Source organism: Penicillium roqueforti (genome assembly GCF_015533775.1).
Source record: "Penicillium roqueforti strain LCP96 04111 chromosome Unknown scaffold_08, whole genome shotgun sequence".
Lineage (NCBI taxonomy): Eukaryota > Fungi > Ascomycota > Eurotiomycetes > Eurotiales > Aspergillaceae > Penicillium > Penicillium roqueforti.
Genome location: NW_024067572.1, coordinates 640,609 through 660,362, shown reverse-complemented (window position 1 = coordinate 660,362; position 19,754 = coordinate 640,609). Strand labels below are relative to the sequence as shown.

Here is a 19,754-nt window from a genome sequence, read left to right as displayed (position 1 = left end):
TCTTCTAACCGTTTCCTTGCTGTTCGATTGTGTGCCGTGCCCACAAGATCGCCCTGCGCCCGTTGACAAGTGCCAGTGCCCCGCTCTTGTCCTCTTGTCCCCTCCCTTCTTGGTTGTGTGTCCGAAGGCCGATTCTGGTGAAGTTTCGACCAAACTATTCGAATTGTTCATCTCGAAGAACACTATGTACGACTGCAATTTCCAAAGGCGAATATCCCGAATATGCCGAAATTGCTTCCAATGACTCTATGTAACATTTGTACGTATTTATTTTAAGCCAAAGCTCAGTCGAAAATCCTGCAATAGCCGAAACCAACCCAATTGGATATTGAGTCGAATTAAGCATGGGAGAGGCTTAGCATTCACATTTATGGTTCGGCTGATCGGAAACCCAGTACCATGGGACCAACGAACACAGGGATGTATGGATTTACCTATATATGTACGAAGTATACGGAGTAGTAAGTAGTAGGACTACATACAAATTCACATGGTACAACCTACTGTGCACATTAGTCTCTGTATAATTAAAAGAAGTGGAATTGTCCCCTCGCACTAATCTCACTAAGACGGACTATCTCCCCTCCGACGTCACAGGTAGATGCTGGTGTTTCCACTGTAACCCACTCGCTATACTCCGTAGTCAACGTCGTGGATTAACCGGCTTGGCAGGGGAGAATGCGAATCCCGAATAATGAAATTTTGGGGTTTTTTTCCTTTTCCTCTTATTCCATCAAATAATATTCTTCGGATTCTTTTCTGAGTTTCTGTTTCTTTTTAGTTGTTCCCCTTTGCCCGTTTAGTCCGCCCCCCTCCTTTCTCCCGTCCTTCGCCTTTCCCCCCTTTCATCCTCCTGAACCTGCGGGGAGGCTTTTTTATCTTTCACATTCCAAATGGCTGAAGCAAAAAAACCCGCCGTGCTGATTGTCGGTGGCCTCGGTATGTTTTTTTTTTGTCTTCAAAAAGAGGATTCCCTCCCAACTGACACTCCCCGTCTTTAGGCTTCATCGGTCGACACCTCGCGCTATACATCCACGAGAATAACCTAGCCTCGGAAGTCCGTTTGGTAGACAAAGTTCTGCCACAATTGGCTTGGTTGGCCCCAGAATTCGAAGAGGCATGCTCCAAGGACAAGTTTGTCCAGGCAGATGCCAGCCGTGAACGTGAGTGGCCCGGCGCTAAGTCCCTCACCCCGTAGCAAATTCTTACCTCAAGGCCGGTTCTCCCACAGAACATTTCCCGCGCATATTCGACCGAGCCAATGGCGAACAATTCGACTATGTGTTCAACTGCGGCGGCGAAACACGCCACTCCCAACCCGACGATGTCTACGAAGTGCGCAGCTACGGCCTGACAGTCGCGCTCGGCAAGGAAATTGCCCGACGCGGCATCCCCGCCTTCATCGAGACCTCGACCGCGCATGTCTACAAGGGCGGCTCAACGCCACGCAAGGAGACCGACAAGCTCGTTCCGTGGCACAAGCTGGCCGCATGGAGGCTCAAGGCCGCGGATGAACTGCGGAAAATCCCAAACCTGCAGTACTGCGCGGTACGCCTGCCCCACGTGTATGGCGCCTACGACCCGGGCTACTTCGCCACAGGCATTTGTCTGTCCGCCGTCCACGTTGATCTCAAGCAGGATCTGGAACTTCTGCACACAAAGGACTTGAAAATTAACACCCTGCACGTCAAGGACGCCGCTAGCGCGCTGTTCGAGGCTGCCAAGTGGCGCGCCTCCAAGGGTTTCATCGACCCCAAGGACGGGGTTGTTGCCTTCAACATTGTCGATCACAACGACACGAAACAAGAACACGTCGCCAAGGCCTTGACGGAGGTGTTCGGCCTCAAGGTCTCGTTCATCGGGTCGCTTGCCTCGCAGATCGCCAAGCTGAACCTCGACGATGTCCTCGATGACATGAATGAAGTCGGTCTGCAGACTTGGGCTGAGCTCGTCGAGAGGGCAAATATCACGCGACCGGGACCGATCAGCCCGTTCTTGGAGCGTGATATTCTCAGGGACCAGGATATGTGCGTTGACGGGTCATTGTTCGAGAAAGAGACTGGCTGGAAGCCATTGTACCCGAACTTCGGGGCTGACAGCATCCGCGAAATTGTGGACAGCTATAAGCGCATGGGCTGGTGGCCATGTTGAGAGAGGATTCGAATAGTTTTCGGATCTTTTGTCTTTTCTTTCGTCGTTTTTTTTTTCTTTTTCAAGATATCCCGTCCGTCGGTTATTTTACTCTTTCTATCCCCCACCATGATTCATTAACGGTCTCCACTACCCGATGAGGAAATCGGTCATCTCATCGCATTGTGTCCGAAAAAGGTTGCATTGAATCCCCTACGACACGACCCTTTCATGATCTGCATCTCCATACGCTCTCCTGTCCACCTCTACTCTCCTCTCTCTCTCCTCCTACCTCTGAAGCTATTTATCCAGACAGACCTGTCTAGCATCGCTAGATGTGAATCGACCTTGTACTGTAATTGATAATCGCTATTATATGGGGGGGAGGGGGGGGGTTTCTCTTGTCTTCTGCATATATGTTTCGATTTCGATTTCTTCCCTCATTCTTACCTTTTGCATGGCCCTGCATTGGCAGCATATTGAGCCCTTCCTCCATTTCTCTGATATTCTATCTGCATCTCAAATCAACGTTCCCTTGTATACTTTTGATGTGTATGTTTTAGACATCAACCACATACAACCTGCAAAGTTGTACCTTTGAATCACACACAGCGCTAGTCTCGTTCATGTCATGCATTATGCATAGACCCTGCAGATATGTTGTGCAGGTTCCACAGAGGACATATCCACAACTCAGACATAAGAACTACGTTACAAGCCTAGTTACATGTCACCGGGCAACTACTACGTTGGACTACGAGTGGAGGGAAACAATAGCTTATGCTAAATTGGAAAAGAAACGATTGAATTGAAGTATTCGAAATTTTTGACCTATGACCGAAATGACAAAGAGCAGCGGGACAGAAACTGTGCAAGGTGCCCAACTGCTATGAGTGTGTGTGCATTTAACCAAGTCATGCAGCCAACCGAATCGATGAGTCCTTTTCTGATGTGTTTTTTTTGTGTTTTTTTTTTCCCTCGTGCATACTGGCGTATACCGATCATATCGTACCCACGACCACCAATAACGTAGGCTTGTACTCTGAGCCAAGCCTCTCTGTAACGAAAATCATGAAAAAGCCAATGGCAGCGTCAATTCTTCCCCAAGCACCCCAATGCAACCAAAGATCCGAATAGATCAATTGGTAGAGTTGAAAGAGTCGCTTGACAAACAAACGAAAGTCATATCGTCTGACCAAGGCAAACTAGGTGGAACCGAAAATATAGTACGAAGAAAGTAATGTGCGAGAAAGACGGAGATCGCAAGTAATCAAGGCGACGAGCGGTAGACTAAAATTCCCATTCCTCCTCAACAGACTTGATGGCCCATTCGAACTTCTCACGCAGCGCCTTAGAGAAGAACTTTTCGATGGGCACGTCATATTTCTTGCTGAAGACGACCGTGAGGCGAGGATCAATGTAGTTCTAATGGGAGTAATTAGCTGGTGATATTGTAAAAATCAGAACAGAAGAACTCACAATCTTCGAGGTACCTAGGGCAACCTCCTTATTGTCTTCCTTGTCCTGAGCTTGGACGGACATTGTTTCGACCCGCTGGTCGATCTTGGTGATGGCACCTTCGAGCTTTTCAATCGTTGCGCCTCTGGCCTCGGCCTCGACCTTGCCGGTTTTGTTCTCCCTCTTGAACTTCTTCTCCATCTCCTTGATAGCCTGCAGACGCTCCTCGAGCTCGGAAGCCTTCATTTCCTTCTCACCATCAGCAACGCGCTTTTCATTCTCCTTCTCGAACTTTTTGTTGATTTTAGTTCTCTGCTCCTCGATCAAGAAGGCTTGGTGTTCTTCGATCCATTCTTGGTCGAGATCCTCATCGATCTCGAAGAACGCCGCGCCCTTCTTTTTCTTCAAAGTTGGATCCAAGTCAAGCATTTGCTGCTTCAGCCGCCACTTCTGGTATCGAAGGCCCTTGATCTGTGTGGTAAAACATATATCAGTATTGTGACTCTCGCCATGAGGGCGGAATGAGGAAAACCCACTCGTTCACCCATTTTTTCCATTGCATTCGCATGGCCAGCAGTGACAGTGCGCTTGTGGTTACACAAGATGGCAACCTTACGGTTGGCATCATTGTATGCTTTCACTTTTTCGGCGATAGTACCACCGCTAGCATTCATCTCGTTGAGAACACAACCCATGGTGTAAGATGCGTTGTAGGTACGGAAAACCTTGGCAGTTAGACCTTGCATGTAGTTGGCAAGATGTTTATTGAGAGCAGAAGTCTTTTTTCGTCAGTAACATTCAAGACTGCAAGAAAAAGGGAGGGCATACCGTAAGGCGGTCAAAGATTTCATCACCGTTCTTCTTGGGTGCCTTTTTGAAGATCTTCAGGTTCTTGAAGACTTGCAGATCGACCTGCACTTCATCGTAGAACCGAATACTATCCTTACCCAAGAAATCAAAGATAACAGTGTTTGGGGGCTTCAGGGTAACATTCTCATACTTCAGAGAACAGCAACCGACGGTTTCGGCTTCGTCTTCACCTTTCTCATTTCCAGCACGCAGGGCAAACTGATCGATAAGATAGACTGCCGTGGCCTTCTGTCGTTCCACCATCATATCATGTTTGAGGTTCTTCTGATAATCCTTGCGGATTTTCTCAATGTGCTTTTTGAGTTCACGGGCTTTCTCGAATTTCTTAAAATCGCTTTGGCCCTTGACATCGGAATTGGCGGCTAACATGACGTACTTGTAGTTGCCATTGATATTTTCCTGCCACATGGCAAGCCAGGTGCCCTCCTGATCGTGCTTCACCTCCTTCCACTTGTGGCCTGGAGGTGGCGGCGGGACCTTCGCATCTTTGCCGATATTGATGGTGATTTGCTCAGGTTGCACACGCGTCTTGACACGCCCGGTCTTTGGATGCTCACCACGGCCCCGGAACAGAGAAGGTGGTTCCACACGGAAGTTGCCCACCTTCTGCTTGCGACCGTCCCACACACAGAATTGGTAGGGAGCTTCTTGCTCATCTTTCAAAGCCTTGGCAGCCTTCTTCTCCGCTGGTGGCAGATGTCTCTTTTCATCACGCTGAGCCTCGTAAAATTCGAAGATAGGCTTGAAATCACATTTCGCAAACTCCTTGATGTCGATCTTGTTGCCCTTGGAATCCTTCGCTCCGCCGCTTTTCTTGATGACCTCCTTGAAGTCACCGAAGAAATTCTTCTGAAACACAGGGTTTTCCACGTTGTGGGTCGAGTTAAGCATGGTTCCGAAGAAGCTAGCAACCTCCTCGGCTTCGGGTGCAAGAGAGACCGGAACACCGTCATATTTCATCTTGACATTTTGAGGCAGCAGTTCGTATTCGGGAGGGAACACGACGCCATTATGTTCAAGAGTTGTCCACTTGATGGTTCCATCACCCTTGCTATGGTCTTCCCACCAGCGGTACTCATTCTCCTCCTCTTCCTCCGCCTCCCTTTCTTCCGCGTCCTGGCTTTCCGACTTCACCTTGGCTTTGCCCTTCTTTGCAGGTTCAGCCTTCACCTTCTTGGGGGCAGCTTTGCTGGCGGCCGGCTCTTTCTTGACTCCGTTTGTCTGTTTCTTGGCCGCCGCAGGCTTAGCCTCTTTCTTTGGTGCAGCAGGTTTGCGCGAAGGTTTGGCCACCTTCTCCGCAGTTTGTTCAATCTTTCTCTTTTGCGCAGCAAGCTTCCGTTCAATGGGGACGTCGGAATCAGACTCATCCCCGATGGATGTTTCGGCGGCGTTGGGAAGTTTGCGTCCGTTGCGTCCCAAGGGTACATCGTCATCGGTCTCGGGGTCTTCATGCTTCACATGTGTGCGTCGGCGTTTGCTCTGTCGAATTGTCAGACGCTTCAGCCGAAAGCAACAGTATGGTCGCACCGGGAATAACTAAGGTCATCCCGAAATGGGGATAGGCGTACCAAAGGCTCATCTTCTTCGCTACTTTCTGCTTCTGCATAGGACTTCTTTTCGCCCACACTGGTCCGAGACTTGCGCTTACCGGCACCCAGCACATCTTCCTCATCTTCCATCTTCACATCCTTGTCTTCCACAGGACCGAATCGAATGGATATTCCAGGATCAACATGGCCATTTGTGGCAGGGGCGGAATCCGCCATTCTGACGGTTTCGGGAGACTTTGAAGAAACTAGAAGTGCAGGAAACGCTATGTTAGAATGCTGTTCGAGGTATGTTCAAAGTGTGAAGAAAATGACGTCAAAGTGTGAGATGCACCATCGAGAACTGATCTATGAGAAAAGTGCGATTGTGTACAAAGTAGAGATATAGAAGTGAGAAGACAAAGTGCAAGGAGAGCGAAGGTTTGCGACAAATTGTAGATGTGCAGCCGAATAACCCGAGGAACGCACCTTTACCACGGCCATTGGCGCGCATAAGGGGTGCGTCGTCCTCCGAGGAGCTCATGATGATAGCCCCTGGACTAGCAAGCCGGAAATGAGGGTAAAATGAGAGAAATCGGTGCTTTGGTGAGGGGAGGCGTCCTCGTGCGCCGAGTCGGGCAAATCGAGACGCCTGGTAGAAGGAGGAAAGCAAGGAAATTCTGACCAATGAAGAGTAAGAATATGGTTATAAGATCTGCTGCATCAATGATACATGCGTAAAGAGGATTGTTGCGGGTGAATCCAGAGGAACAGAGAAGACAGGTGAGAAGAGGCGAGAAAAGAGAGAAACAAGTTGGGGGGAATTGGAATGGAGGAATGCAATGGGAAAAGAGGCCCTAAGGACTACAAGTGAGATGCCTGAGGCGTCAAGTGATGTTATGTAAATACTAAATGCCTGAGGCACAACTGCGGTGAAAGTCGGAATGGCGCACCGTAGATGCTTGCCCTTTCTAGTTTAGCGGCAGCACGGAGACAGAACCTCCCTGGTTCTCAACTTCCTTCCCGACCAGCGAGGCATTCCCGTCTAACCTTCGTCACTCCCCTCCTCTTCGCAGTCACCATCTGCTCGTTCCTTTTCCTCTTTAAATCTCTCGCATAATGTTCTCCCGTGCCGTCCGCCCGGCCCTGCGGGCTGGTGGTGCCGCCGTCGCTCGGTAAGTTCTCATCCGATACCTCGTGCTAAAGTCCTTCCACCCGACGTACTCCGACGCAACGACCTCGACACCATTGACAGTGGAAAATACGCTGGATGTCAGAGGAGTTGAGAACGACAATTGCTGACTGCGAAATCAAGCCCTGCCCCCGCCAATGCCGCCACCTTCGCGACTCTGCGTGAGATTGAGGGTCGTCTCAAGTCCATCAAGAACATTGAGAAGATCACCAACACCATGAAGATTGTCGCGTCCACTCGTCTCACCCGTGCCCAGAAGGCTATGGATGAATCCCGCGTCTACGGTAAGACCTCCAACACCTTGTTCGAGCAGGCCGAGACCAAGCCTCTGGAGGACAAGAAGGTTCTTCTGGTTGTTGCCAGCTCCGACAAGGGTCTTTGCGGTGGTATCCACTCCGGTCTGAGCAAGGCCACCCGCCGTATTTTGGCCGATATCCCCAACGCCGACGTTGTTATTCTCGGTGAGAAGGCCAAGGCTTCGCTGTCCCGTGCCGCCCCCGAGAACATCGTCTTGAGCTTCTCCAACGTCTGCAAGGACATCCCCACCTTCGCCGATGCCCAGGCCATTGCCGACCAGATCGCTCTCCTGCCCGAGGACTACGCCAGCGTTCGTATCATCTACAACACTTTCGTTAACGCTCAGAGCTACGAGCCCATCACTCTCGAGGCCTACTCCGAGGAGGCTATCACTCAGTCCGGTGAGACTTCATTACGCCCGAGCAGTTCATCAAGTTTCAACTAACATCCAATGTAGCCAACATCTCTTCTTACGAGGTTGACGATCAGGTTCTGAGCAGCCTCCGCGAGTACGCTCTGGCCAACAACCTCTTCTGGGCCATGGCTGAAGGCCACGCCTGCGAGATCTCCGCTCGTCGCAACGCCATGGAGAACGCCTCCAAGAACGCTGGTGAGATGATCAACAAGTATGTTTTACCTCCAATGTTTTCAAGATTCGTCTCTAATAGCTTTCCAGGTTCCAGATCTTGTACAACCGTCAGCGCCAGGCCACCATTACCGGCGAGCTGGTTGAGATTATCACCGGTGCCACTGCCAGTGAGGATATGTAGAAGCTTTCTTTTACAGGACCAAGTCGCCTTTAGTGTAGACTTGTTCATATTTAGATCGACCTTCAGCTTGTGTAAAATCAGAGTCAATTTATTTCCATTTCATATGTACAGATTTTGCTAGCCCTAACCTAATCCATTCAACAGGAACCATCTGATTTATAGCCACGTGCGATTGCATTGTTTGTGTATAGCCCTAACCCTGGAGACTAGGTCAGTTTCTTTGTTCTTCAATGCGATTATAGGATGAAGCGATAAATAGCTCCCACTCATCAATAGGATTCGGTTTACAATAGGATTATCTACTTAAATAGGATTCCCGCATCCCTCGCCCTCATACTTATACCCTAATTCTCATCCTTCCTTCTTTCCCTCTCTCTTCGTCCTTTCTTGATCCTTCTGTTCTCGAATCTCTAAAGATCCTTTTTGCGTCTTTGTTCTCTATTCCCCTCTTGTTCAGCTTCCTCCAGTGCTACTCTTGTTCTTTCCCTATCCTCATTCTCATCTCCAGTCTCGTCGTCTTCTCTGTTACATCATTCATCTCCCTCTTTTCTCGAGTCGCTACGGTGACCCTTCTTTCTAATTTGACTCCTTACGTTTGGGCGGTGCCTAGGTGAGTTTTGATATAGTCATTGTCATCCCAACAGTTTCCCACACTTTCCTCACTAGCATGTTCTGATTGCTCACACTCCTTCATATTTATTTCACATTACTCTCTCTGTCTCTCTTATTCCATCTGCCTATCCAAAGACTGGCAACGACCATTTAATCTCAAGCCAACTCACACATATAACACAACACTGACATCCACTAGTGACCGCAAACATGTCAACTGCCACTGTGATCGTTGATGCCTACGCTATCCTAGGAGTTGAGCGACATGCCAAACTCCCTGACATTAACATTGCTTACAAGCGTCTTGCCTTGAAGCTCCATCCAGACAAGGCTGGAAACTCTGCAACGACCATTGAGAGATTCAGAAAAGTATGTCTACAACACCAAGATAATGCCATACGAAGTTGTTGAATATCGCTGACAAGCCATTAAAAACAGATTCAAGATGCTGTCGAGATTCTCCGTGACGAAGACCGTCGACGCTTACTTGATGAGGCCCTGCAAAAGAAGGCCAAGAGACATCTAGCCCCCGAGGATGAAACACCAACATGGGCTTACAAGGGCAACTACAATCGTCCGCCAAAGCGAGAACGCCATGGATACGAGTCCAACTGGCCAAGCCAATGTAGCGAGCCAGCATCGAAACACAAGCCAAGGGATCGACGTCAGCACAGCCATACCTACTACTACAGTTACGGAACAAGTGTGCACATGGACCCAGAGTCAGCCGAATCCAAGGCGAGACGGGCACAATTTGAAGCAGAGAATGTCCAGTGGGAGAACGAATGGGCTGGCATTGATCCCGAAGTGCAGAAGGCACGGGCAGAGCTCCGCAGGGAAAACATGCGGGCTCGAATGAAACGTGATCTAGCAGATATGGCGAAGGATCACGATGGAGATACCAAATTTGCCGATACCGTTGATAATGTTATCGAAGGAGCTTTAGACGATCTCGAATTTGGCTACGAGCATAATTTGGTGCATCTCCTGCCTGAGAAGAACATCAAGACCTGCAATCCTGCCGACACATTTGACACGTTTGCCTACGAATACTCCAGAAAGCTCCGTTCCTATGACGAGTATCCAATTCACTCTGATTGTGCTTCTGTTGCTAACAATGATTCGCCCTTTGGCCTCTCAACAAGTAGCAACTCCAGCAACTTCACCGATTCGCCCTTTGGCTTCTCAACAATTAGCAACTCCACCAGCTTCACTGACTCACCCAACAAGCACTCGAATTTCAAGGCCACCGTTGAGGATTTCGAATCTCCCACCGACGATCCCGAATCTGCCACTGACGATTCCAATTTTGATGTTGACAAACTGATCAACTCCTACATGGTGGGCCATGATTCGTTGCTCCCTCTAATCTCATTCCTCGAGCAAAAGCTCGCGGACCCCCATGGACGCTACACCCCCAACGATCTTGCTGGTGAACTTAATGGCCTTATGCTGGAGATCTATTGTGGATGGTTGGAAGAAGTTCGTCTTTCAGTCCCGAACGCCTCGCCTATTACAATTGGGAACGATCCCAGCTTTTGCTCCCACCTTGGGTTATGGTACAAGGACTTCTGCCGTCCCATGTGCAGTGATTGCAACTTGTGGATGCCTTCATTCACCCTCACCTGCCCTGGCTGTGGCATCAAGGCCTGTGTCAGATGCAAGTTCACGAGCTACGGCTTTCTATTGGAGTCTGTTACGCAGGAGCAGTGATTGATCCATGTTGGGTCACATTTCCTTTTCTCTTTTGTTTGTTCGGTCTCCCGGGGGTGGTGGGAGGAAGAGACTTTTCAATCTTCATTTTTTGTCTAAACTGCAAAAAGAAAAAAAAAAGAGATCATAGCCAATATCATGGCCGACTACGCACCCGATAATCAATCGAGTTTATTGAATCCTGACCAAACGACCACTTCCTTCTCATGCACCTATCTTTTTTTTGGTACGTAACTGATTTGCCTGTATATTCACTTCGGCTTCTAATTCTACCCTACGCGCCATCACACAAAACGAATCTTCCGTCTTTGTGTGCTTGATTTGACCGAAATAAAGGTATATAAATTACTTTTTAGTCACTTAATTCCTTCGTTCTCTCGTTTGAAACACTCCATATCCACCAATGGCCATTAACTCGGGTGCGAGGTGCGGTTTTGGTCGGTGACGCTGGATAGCCCGTGATGGATACCAGAAACCCCAGAATCAGGGACAAGTTCATACCCAAATCTATGATTCCATAGCATTGAGGCCGTGTATCCCCTAGGCTAGCTCAAATTCTTTGCACTTCTTGGGTATTGCGTTCAGCTGTTGTATAATAAGGAGAGGAAGACAACTGTGTCATAAATAATCGCTTCCTCTACCTAGTACCCATAGATTGGTACGGTGTAAAATTCGGTTCAGTACGGTTGCCATTAAACCGACGAAATAGTGAGAGAGGTATATGATAGATACGCAAGGAGATCAATATAGCCTTTGAGAAAGCAGAGGTGAATTGACGAAAACCAATCCCTGGTTATATATAGAAAAGTCACTGTACTGCATCTAAAGACATCTAAAAAGAACTTCCAAAATCACGTCTGTATGCTCTTATATATAACGTTTCTTATATCATCGGATTTGTAGGGTCATTGCGTCGTGAAGGAGAAAGGCCGCAGAAGTGGCCCAGTCCGCTTGTCCTTCAATTCATCTATCAAACCGGTAAATCACTAGCTCTCGATTGCAATTCTCGCCCACCAGATATTTCTCACTACCAGCGAGCTTTCCTCTACCGACGAAATCCCAATTGTCACAAGTGACGCTCGAGCGAGGTGTCTGGATAGTCAAATAGATAGTCTGATCTTGGACCCACGTCCAAGGATCGAAGTGAAGACAAAAGCCAAGATCAGGCTCGAGTATAGCCACGTGAGCAATAACACCAAACCAAGGGTCCGTCATAATGCACCCATCTAGCCTCATACTCTCTGCCAGCATGCTGCAGTTCCCACGGTAAGGCGGTAGAATTCCGTCAAAATCCCGGCGCCGATGAGGCCCATTTCCGACCAGAGGAATGCTTGTAGTAATAGGCCGAGGAAAGCCAAATGGCTCCGGTGCTTCGTCTTCCGGCCAGATGCAAACGTTTTCTGTAATTTCGACCGCCTGTGAATCAACCGTAATCTCCAATCGTTGAATGCTTGGACAGCCTCGTTGCCGGATATCGAAGAACTCCAGGTCTCGGAATCCGAATCGTGCCACGATTGATGGAGAGTCAGGTGAGTCGTCTCTCAGCCGTCCAGTGGGATCCAATGAAGGTCGATATGATGATGGTTTCGATATGTCCCAGACAAACAAAGACTCAATGGGTGCATCTTCGTCGGCGGTATACAAGCTGCGATTTGGCTGCCATATATAAATGACATAGTGAGTGTTGCTATGCGAGGAGAAGAACCGATCTCGCTCGCTCAGCGGATGCCCTAAAAACATAATCTTCCATTCATTGCGCGGGACAATATTCCAGCCCTGGTCCTCACCCCTCGTCACATCAAAGGAAGACGCAAAGTGACGATGCACGCCATCACTATCGTTCAGCCAGTGAAAGGCCTTTGGTTCAGCCCACTCAACGACGAGCAAGCTCTTCTGTAGCCGCACTCGACGAACAATTTTGCCACGAATAATGAACGGTACCATGAACTGCCGGTCCGTTTCCAAATCCATGAGCACGAGGAATTGATGATCGGCGCTGGGGTAGACTAGCAGGCCATCCTCGAAAGTCCACAAAGCCTCAGAGAACTGGCGGTCAATGAAGCGCCTCATATGACTGGCGTGTGACTCCCATGGCTGCACCTGATACCATTCACGGTCTCCAGAGCCACCAAAGTCATCGCAGAGGCGGTACTTCTGGATAGAGCGGGGTTTTCCTCGTTTTAGGTAGTCGTATCGTGATGCAACCTGGTCGAAAAGACGACGACCTTGTTCTTGTTCTTCAGGAGATGTCTCTTGGCTCAAAGTTTTGACTTCTTTTGTCCATGGGAAATGTTTCCTCAGGAGTGCGAGTAGGATGGCCGGGTTGCTAAAGGCTTCGTTCCAGGCACGTGAGACGCGGCGACAGCGGACCAGTTCATTTGGTTCTAAGTAGCCTAGAATCATCCAGAAGAGTTCGCGGGGTAGGAAGGCCAGGCCATGGCTCTCTTTTGGTCTAGCCATTGCTAGGTTGTGTTTATTGAAGAGAAAGGGAACTCGGAACTTATGGAGACGATTCTGTACAAGTCCACCGGATGCCAATCGAAGGAATCATTTAAACAGCGTGAAGACCTAGTTAATGTGAGATGGGAAACATCATTACACTAATTCAAGATATATATACAGCATGCATATTGAGTGAGATATTTGCTACTCGAATATCTTCAGGACGGAGTACCTAGTAATCCTCCGCATGCCAAGAGCTTCAGGACACCTTGCGTTAATACTTCGGACCATCTGTCTTTTCTTTATTCCTCTTTGGCTTCTTTGGCTTCTTTGCTGAGTTTCATACCTGCTGCCAAATCACCAATTATGCTGCACAGTGCCAGTCTTTTGCTTGTCACGTCGCTCCTTGCGGCATTGCCTGTTAACGCCGATGGACTATACACCAAGAATTCGCCGGTGATCCAGTTGAATCCTAAAACCTACAACTCGCTTATTGCAAATTCGAATTATACCTCGGTGAGTGCCTATGGTCTTCCTAAATGCGCAAAATCGACTAATAGTTGCATAGATCGTCGAGTAAGCTTCTCCCGCACTCAAGCTATCTAGCTCTCTGCCTCCACCCTCCGACCTTCACTCACCTTTTCCACTTAGATTCTACGCGCCTTGGTGCGGCCATTGCAAGAACCTCAAACCCGCATTCGAAAAAGCCGCGAAAAACCTTGACGGACTCGCAAAAGTCGCCGCGATCAACTGCGACGATGACGAAAACAAAGCCTTCTGCGGACAGATGGGTGTCCAGGGCTTCCCGACCTTGAAAATAGTGACACCTTCCAAGAAGCCCGGGAAGCCCCGTGTTGAGGACTACCAAGGTGCGCGCAGCGCGAAAGGTATCGTCGACGCAGTCGTCGACCGCATCCCCAACCACGTGAAGCGCGCAACAGACAAGGACTTGGACAAATGGCTTGGACAAAACGAGGACCGGCCCAAGGCCATCCTCTTCACAGAGAAGGGTACAACTGGTGCTCTGATCCGTGCTCTGGCAGTTGACTTCCTCGGTGCAATTGACATCGCCCAAGTACGGAACAAAGAATCCGCCTCCGTGAAGAAGTTCGGCGTAACCGAGTTCCCGACGCTTGTCCTCGTCCCCAGCGCTGATACTGAGCACAAAATCTACACCGGCGACTTGAAGAAGAAGCCAATCACAGAATTCCTGAGCCAAGCGGCAACACCCAACCCCGACGCGTCCCCCCGCTCCGCGTCCGACTCCAAGCCCAAGTCGAAACCGAAGTCCAAGCCCGCTTCCAAGCCTACCTCCATCGTCGACGATGCCGAGGACCTCAAACCCACCGCCTCCGAGAACCAGGACACAACAGACCCCTCCGCCAAGCCGATTCAAGTCCCTATCCCCGCACCCCCAATTCCAACCCTCTCTACCCCCGAATCCCTCGACTCAGCCTGTCTCGCATCAAAGTCCGGCACCTGTGTGCTAGTCATTCTCCCTGAGGCGAGCGAGCCTGACGCCGCGCTTCCAGCGCCTGCCACCGAGGCGCTCGCAAGCCTAGCTGAGATCGGTCACAAGCACGCCCAGCGCGGAACGCACCTCTTCCCGCTCTATGCCGTCCCTGCTATCAACACCAGGTCTAAGACTCTGCGTGAGGCATTGGCGTTAGCTGACGGCCAGACGGTTGAAATTATCGCGTTGAATGCGCGTCGCGGATGGTGGCGTCGGTTCAGTGGCGCCGATGCGGACTTTGGGGCTGTCGCTATTGAGTCTTGGGTTGATGCCATTCGGTTGGGTGAGGGTGCTAAAGAGAAGTTGCCTGAGGGTATTGTGGTCAGTGATGAGGCTGAGGTTAAGCCTGAGGCGGAAGCTGAGGTTGAACCTGATGCTGAGACAGTCGAAGCTGATGCTGAACCTAAGCCTGAGGCCGACGAACAGGCCGTGGAGCATGATGAGCTGTGATTATCTCAGTCCCCGGAAGTGGTCAATGCTAGTCTGATGACCTCTATCTAGTATTCAAAAATTTGAGAGCGAATCGCATAAGCTTATGTATCAAGCGGTTAAGGAATATTACGTCTATCTCTAGGAACAATCAACTCATTGTAGGCATAATAAACATGATTCATATGTATGTACAAGAGACGGATATCCTGTGAAAACATGAACCTTGAAGAATACAGACAAATACTAGACACAAGCAAGTCTTTTTAGACCCAAGAAACCGAACACCGTACATTAATGCAAAAAGAAAACTGGTCAGAACCCAAATAATTCAGCGCTTTTTGCGGCCCTCGGTGCCCTTCTTGATCATCTTTTGTCTCTTCGAGTCAATCTCCTTGTCGTATATATCGCGCGCAGTCTCGACCTTCTTGCGCTTAGAGGACTTGGAACTGTCAGGTCCATCACTGTGGGCTGGAAATCAGTTATTGTTGTTTCGATAGGCAGACAAAGCGATTAAAACTTACGGATTAGATGCGCTCAGAGCGCGCTGTTTGGCGAGCATCTCCTTATCGATCTGTTTACCTCCTTCAAGAAGCTCATCCTCCAGACTGATGGGCAGAGGCTGAAGGTTGACTTCGGGCTCATCGTCGTGAGCGGCAGAGGTCTCGATACGAACCTTCTGTGCGGGCAGAGATTGCTCGATATCGTTCTCGATGAGATTGCGGAAGTGGGTGGAAATCTTGCGGACAATCTTGAGGAACATAGCAAGGAGCTGGGAGGAGGGGAGGTTCAGCTCCTTCTCAAGGTCGTCGAGGTTCTTGTGCTGCAAACCGATGGCGAGGAGAATGGATTGCTGCACGCCGGAGAGGCTGACCTTGCCATCGAGACGGTTTCCAAAGTAGTAGTCGGAGAGAGTAGGGACCAGGTCCAGGATGACGTGGTAGTCTAAGAGGTTGTTGGCGTAGCTATCCAGACGCTTGAGATCAAAGGGCGAGAAAGCGGCATCGAGGTCGGATTTCTGTAGCACGCGCGGCTTAAACTTCGGGTCCTTCTTGGCACCGGAGTTGGCAGACTCGCAGATGCTGAGGGAGAGGACAGACGGGAACTGCCCGAATTGGTAGGACATCAGAGAGAGGAATCGCTTGTGGAAGTCGCGCGCGTAGGCGCTCAACCAGGCGTCGTCAGTCTCGCCAGTGGAGAGGGTGCGAACCATCACGCAAGAGTGCTCTCCTGTGAGATCGTTGGGGGTCTGACGAAGATACACCGGGACAAAAGAACCGCGCTTCCAGAACTTGTGGAGGGATGGGGTAAGACCGTAGCTGACACCAATGTAGTCAAGGACATCAGGGCGACGTTCGGTCAGCTTGCCGAATAGCGGGGGCATGGAGCGAATGTCTCGGACATGGACGTTGTCATCCAAGAGGCTAGAACCGGCGAGCTCTTCGTCCGTAACACGGACCATTTGCTCTTCGGCGGTAGTGGCCTCCTCCTCCAAATTGGTGAACTTGCCCTCGAAGAAGTCGACCAGAAGCTCCATAGCTCGGGAACCGTATCCCATACCCACATACTCGGGGTTAGTCGCTATACGGACAACACGAGCACCCGAGAGACTGGCGAAGTTCTCATCCTGGAACTGCTGGCTGACCAACCAGGGAATGAGATCACCTCCTGCACGCTGGCCACGGCTCAAACTGTTGAGAACACTTTGGCGACTGATGCGACCCTCGAGAGCGACCTGAATGACGCAAAGTGGCTCGGGAAGCTTGGTGGCCCCCTCATCAATAGGCGGGACGAGCACATAGAGTTGATGAGCGGGTGCGTCACTCATAAGCTGAAGGTCGTTAGGTGTGTTCTTGTAATGACTGGCAACATAGAGCGCCATCATCTGCTGCAAGAACTTCTCGGAGACAGGGTGGAAGGAGAATAGGGTATCACGGTTGACCTGAAGCAGCTGGCACTGCGAGGGGTGAGGGCAGCCTTGTGTGTTCATGTGCGACTTGGGAAGAGTTGCGTCAAGGCAGAGGACCTTATTCAGCCATTTCTCGACAGAATCACCTGGGGCATATCGAATGGGCTCTGTAAGAGTGATTTCTCTCAAGGTTCGGCCGCTCAGGTTCTTGTCGGCACCCTTGGCTGACTTGCCTGTGCTGCGGTCGGCGACGTCGGTGTCGTCTGTCTTGACTCCACTTCGAGATTGTTCCCGCAGTTGCTGAATCAACTTCAGAGATAGGGACCGGCCCGTACCTTCGTATCCATTAATAGTGGAGGACATGAACACCAGGTAAGGCCCCATCAGCTTGCGCACCAATGGTAGAGGGATAGCTGCAGCCTCATCGATAACGAGAAGCTCTGCCTGTCCTAAGACTTGCGCATCCTGAGGCTGGATGTACTGGATGGTTTGACGGTGATTGCGGTGAATGTTCACGCGCACGACAGCCTTGTTGAAGTCGGGATTTGTCGACTGCAAGATGGTGTAGTCAACATGGTCGAGATATCCAAGTGCATCAAAGCCCTTGAAAATGAACTCGAAGAGTGTCTTCAAGTTCTCTGGACTGGGAGAAGTGATGAAGATGTTGCTGTAGCCGTGAGCGACAGCCGCGGCGATGGCGACACCGAGAGCGGCGGACTTTCCTCGTCCACGACCGGCAGTCAGTGTAACAGTGCTCTTCAGCGTCTTTTCAGCGATTGCATCAACAAAGGTCAGAAGCGCCTTCGCTTGATCCACGGTGCGAGCCAAGTTGAGCAGAGGGCCCACGGGCTTCGAGTCTGCCAAGCTCTCCTTGATTTCCTTCAATTCCTTCTTCGTGCCAAAAGCTGACTCGTCCGTTGTTTCGGGGGCCGGGAGGGGCTTCACGGTCTTGCCGCCGGAGATGGGCAACACGTTCAACTCGTCGTCGACCACCAGACACGAATCGCAGCTTCCGAGGGACAGGATGAATCGCTCGTTGAATCGAGCTACAACATCATCGTGTGCTTCTGTTCGGTATCGCGAGTGAATATCCATGGACATGGTATAAAGTTGCTTCAAACTGGTCATGCTCTTCAAAAGCAGGATGACCAAACCTCCACCCTCGACGGTCTCGACGGTTCGTGCAAGCAAATTGGGAGTCATGGCCTCGAAGTCCTGTAACACACACATGCCATAGGTGTTACCCAAAATCTTCTCGGTTTCCTTGTAGTATACATAGCGGATCTGGTTGAGGGTGATGAAAAGTTCGAATGGGTCTTCTTGGTTCGGTTCGCGAATGCCACGCTTGACCTCCTTCTTAATCTTCATTTCGCGCTTCTTCCGGTGACTCGTAAAGCCAAGAAGGTCTTTCTTGTACGCCCAAAGTACTGATTTGTTCTGCTTCACGTCCACGCTGGACATGATATAGTGAAGATGCACGATCACATCTTTGGCATGGTCGCCAACAACCACGAAGAAGCTGCGCTTCTTCTCCTGCACACCATTCCGAATAAGAGCGGGAATCCGCGAGTCAATCGCCTTGCGGGGCATGGCGATTCAGGAGTAGTGTTGATTGGAAAAAACACCTAGCTTCGTCTTGCGACCAAAAAAAACTTCCCAGCGGCTAAAAAAATGATACTGCTCTCTGATACCGCCCGAGGTATACACCGCCTCCATCTTGATTATATAAGTATATCCTGTCACGTGGCTGTGATTTGCCAGGGTCACCCCAAAGAAGTAGGCGGTATATATCTGATGAGCTCTGCAGACCAGCCCTGCGTCCTTTCGGGCATATACAACATATGTTGTAGTCAATGAGAATATACAACAAAGACGCTTAATAAGAAAGCCATTTTTCTAAGGTCCCTTATAAGAGGTTATACGGATGGCCTTTAGTATGTACATATGATTGGTCTTGCGGGGTTGGGAAGTCACGTGGGATACTCTATGTTGAGGTCGAATGCTCGAAACGGACTAGCCGCGGTTACATTTCATTGGATAGACAGTGGACCGCCTGGACCCTTATCAGATCACGTGGCTATGGATGACGTGGAGTATCCAGCTAGGAAATCCACGAACTGCTTTGAGCTTAGTCAAATTTAATTGAGTGCTCTTTTGGCGCTAACCATGGGTCGCCTGGGCCATCTTTATTTCACCACATGCGAATGGAGCCGACAGGGTACAACAAACAGGTTCTTGGCTAATATGACGCGTGTCCTAGTCCTTGGCTGTGTGTACCTTCGTCAAGTACATCGATGTATAGGACAGCTGCTTGCAGGATCTGCCTAGAAAGCCGAACATGATGTACGAAGTACAACAGCTTATGCATTGGAAGGTCGCACAAGCGACATGACGCTCAGGACTCAAGTGGGTCGTGAAGTTGACCAAGGCTTGATTCTGGCCGCTGAATGGCTCGGCATTTCTTGCTGACCTGCTTTTGCAATACAATGTATCTCCGGGTAAAAACCAGCTAACCACCAGGAGCTAACAGATTTGAGCATAGTGGCTGGAGATGTTCCACCACTCATTGGCAAGATACCTTATTAGAATACAAGCAATGCAAGGCAGGGCCCATCGTTACATGCGCAGTAAAAGGTCCAACCGTGAAATACATCATAACCCGTCCGTTGACGCAACCCTAATGGATCAGCACTCCGGATTGCCTCTGATTAGCCGCCAGTGGATCAAAGGGCCCTCTTGGCCCTCCTTACCCTGCTTTTTCTTTCCATGTTTCGAACACTGTCAATCTCCTGAAGATCTACAGGAGGTGTCTTTGTCTTGTCACCTCTCAACTGTTCAATTAATTCTTGGACTCACAGAAATGGCCTGGGACGCTTTAGAACGATCATAAACT

General features: G+C 49.9%; 7 protein-coding genes across 7 annotated transcripts; 4 read left to right on the top strand and 3 right to left on the bottom strand.

Moving 5' to 3' along the window:
* Window positions 1-893: 893 nt before the first annotated feature.
* Window positions 894-2,151, top strand: LCP9604111_4312 (NAD-dependent epimerase/dehydratase family protein; the record flags this gene model as incomplete). The annotated part of the gene is made up of 3 exons (XM_039071998.1): window positions 894-939; window positions 1,002-1,163; window positions 1,232-2,151. 3 exons carry the CDS (start codon window positions 894-896, stop codon window positions 2,149-2,151), a joined length of 1,128 nt encoding a protein of 375 aa, XP_038929874.1.
* Window positions 2,152-3,420: 1,269 nt separating this feature from the next.
* On the bottom strand, window positions 3,421-6,528 carry LCP9604111_4311 (DNA topoisomerase 1; the record flags this gene model as incomplete). Its single annotated transcript, XM_039071997.1, has 6 exons — window positions 3,421-3,555; window positions 3,610-4,059; window positions 4,125-4,367; window positions 4,417-5,937; window positions 6,027-6,253; window positions 6,474-6,528. 6 exons carry the CDS (start codon window positions 6,526-6,528, stop codon window positions 3,421-3,423), a joined length of 2,631 nt encoding a protein of 876 aa, XP_038929873.1.
* Window positions 6,529-7,103: 575 nt separating this feature from the next.
* On the top strand, window positions 7,104-8,243 carry LCP9604111_4310 (F1F0 ATP synthase subunit gamma; the record flags this gene model as incomplete). The annotated part of the gene is made up of 4 exons (XM_039071996.1): window positions 7,104-7,159; window positions 7,300-7,874; window positions 7,931-8,099; window positions 8,150-8,243. 4 exons carry the CDS (start codon window positions 7,104-7,106, stop codon window positions 8,241-8,243), a joined length of 894 nt encoding a protein of 297 aa, XP_038929872.1.
* Window positions 8,244-9,065: 822 nt separating this feature from the next.
* LCP9604111_4309 (uncharacterized protein) lies at window positions 9,066-10,568 on the top strand (the record flags this gene model as incomplete). Its single annotated transcript, XM_039071994.1, has 2 exons — window positions 9,066-9,224; window positions 9,294-10,568. The coding sequence occupies 2 exons, from the start codon at window positions 9,066-9,068 to the stop codon at window positions 10,566-10,568; spliced, it is 1,434 nt and encodes a 477-aa protein (XP_038929871.1).
* A 963-nt stretch (window positions 10,569-11,531) lies between these two features.
* LCP9604111_4308 (F-box protein) lies at window positions 11,532-13,028 on the bottom strand (the record flags this gene model as incomplete). Its single annotated transcript, XM_039071993.1, has 1 exon — window positions 11,532-13,028. The coding sequence occupies one exon, from the start codon at window positions 13,026-13,028 to the stop codon at window positions 11,532-11,534; it is 1,497 nt and encodes a 498-aa protein (XP_038929870.1).
* Window positions 13,029-13,376: 348 nt separating this feature from the next.
* Window positions 13,377-14,973, top strand: LCP9604111_4307 (putative disulfide isomerase; the record flags this gene model as incomplete). Its single annotated transcript, XM_039071992.1, has 3 exons — window positions 13,377-13,526; window positions 13,579-13,586; window positions 13,662-14,973. The coding sequence occupies 3 exons, from the start codon at window positions 13,377-13,379 to the stop codon at window positions 14,971-14,973; spliced, it is 1,470 nt and encodes a 489-aa protein (XP_038929869.1).
* A 310-nt stretch (window positions 14,974-15,283) lies between these two features.
* LCP9604111_4306 (ribosome biosynthesis protein KRE33) lies at window positions 15,284-18,451 on the bottom strand (the record flags this gene model as incomplete). The annotated part of the gene is made up of 2 exons (XM_039071991.1): window positions 15,284-15,416; window positions 15,477-18,451. The coding sequence occupies 2 exons, from the start codon at window positions 18,449-18,451 to the stop codon at window positions 15,284-15,286; spliced, it is 3,108 nt and encodes a 1,035-aa protein (XP_038929868.1).
* Between the last annotated feature and the right edge of the window lie 1,303 nt (window positions 18,452-19,754).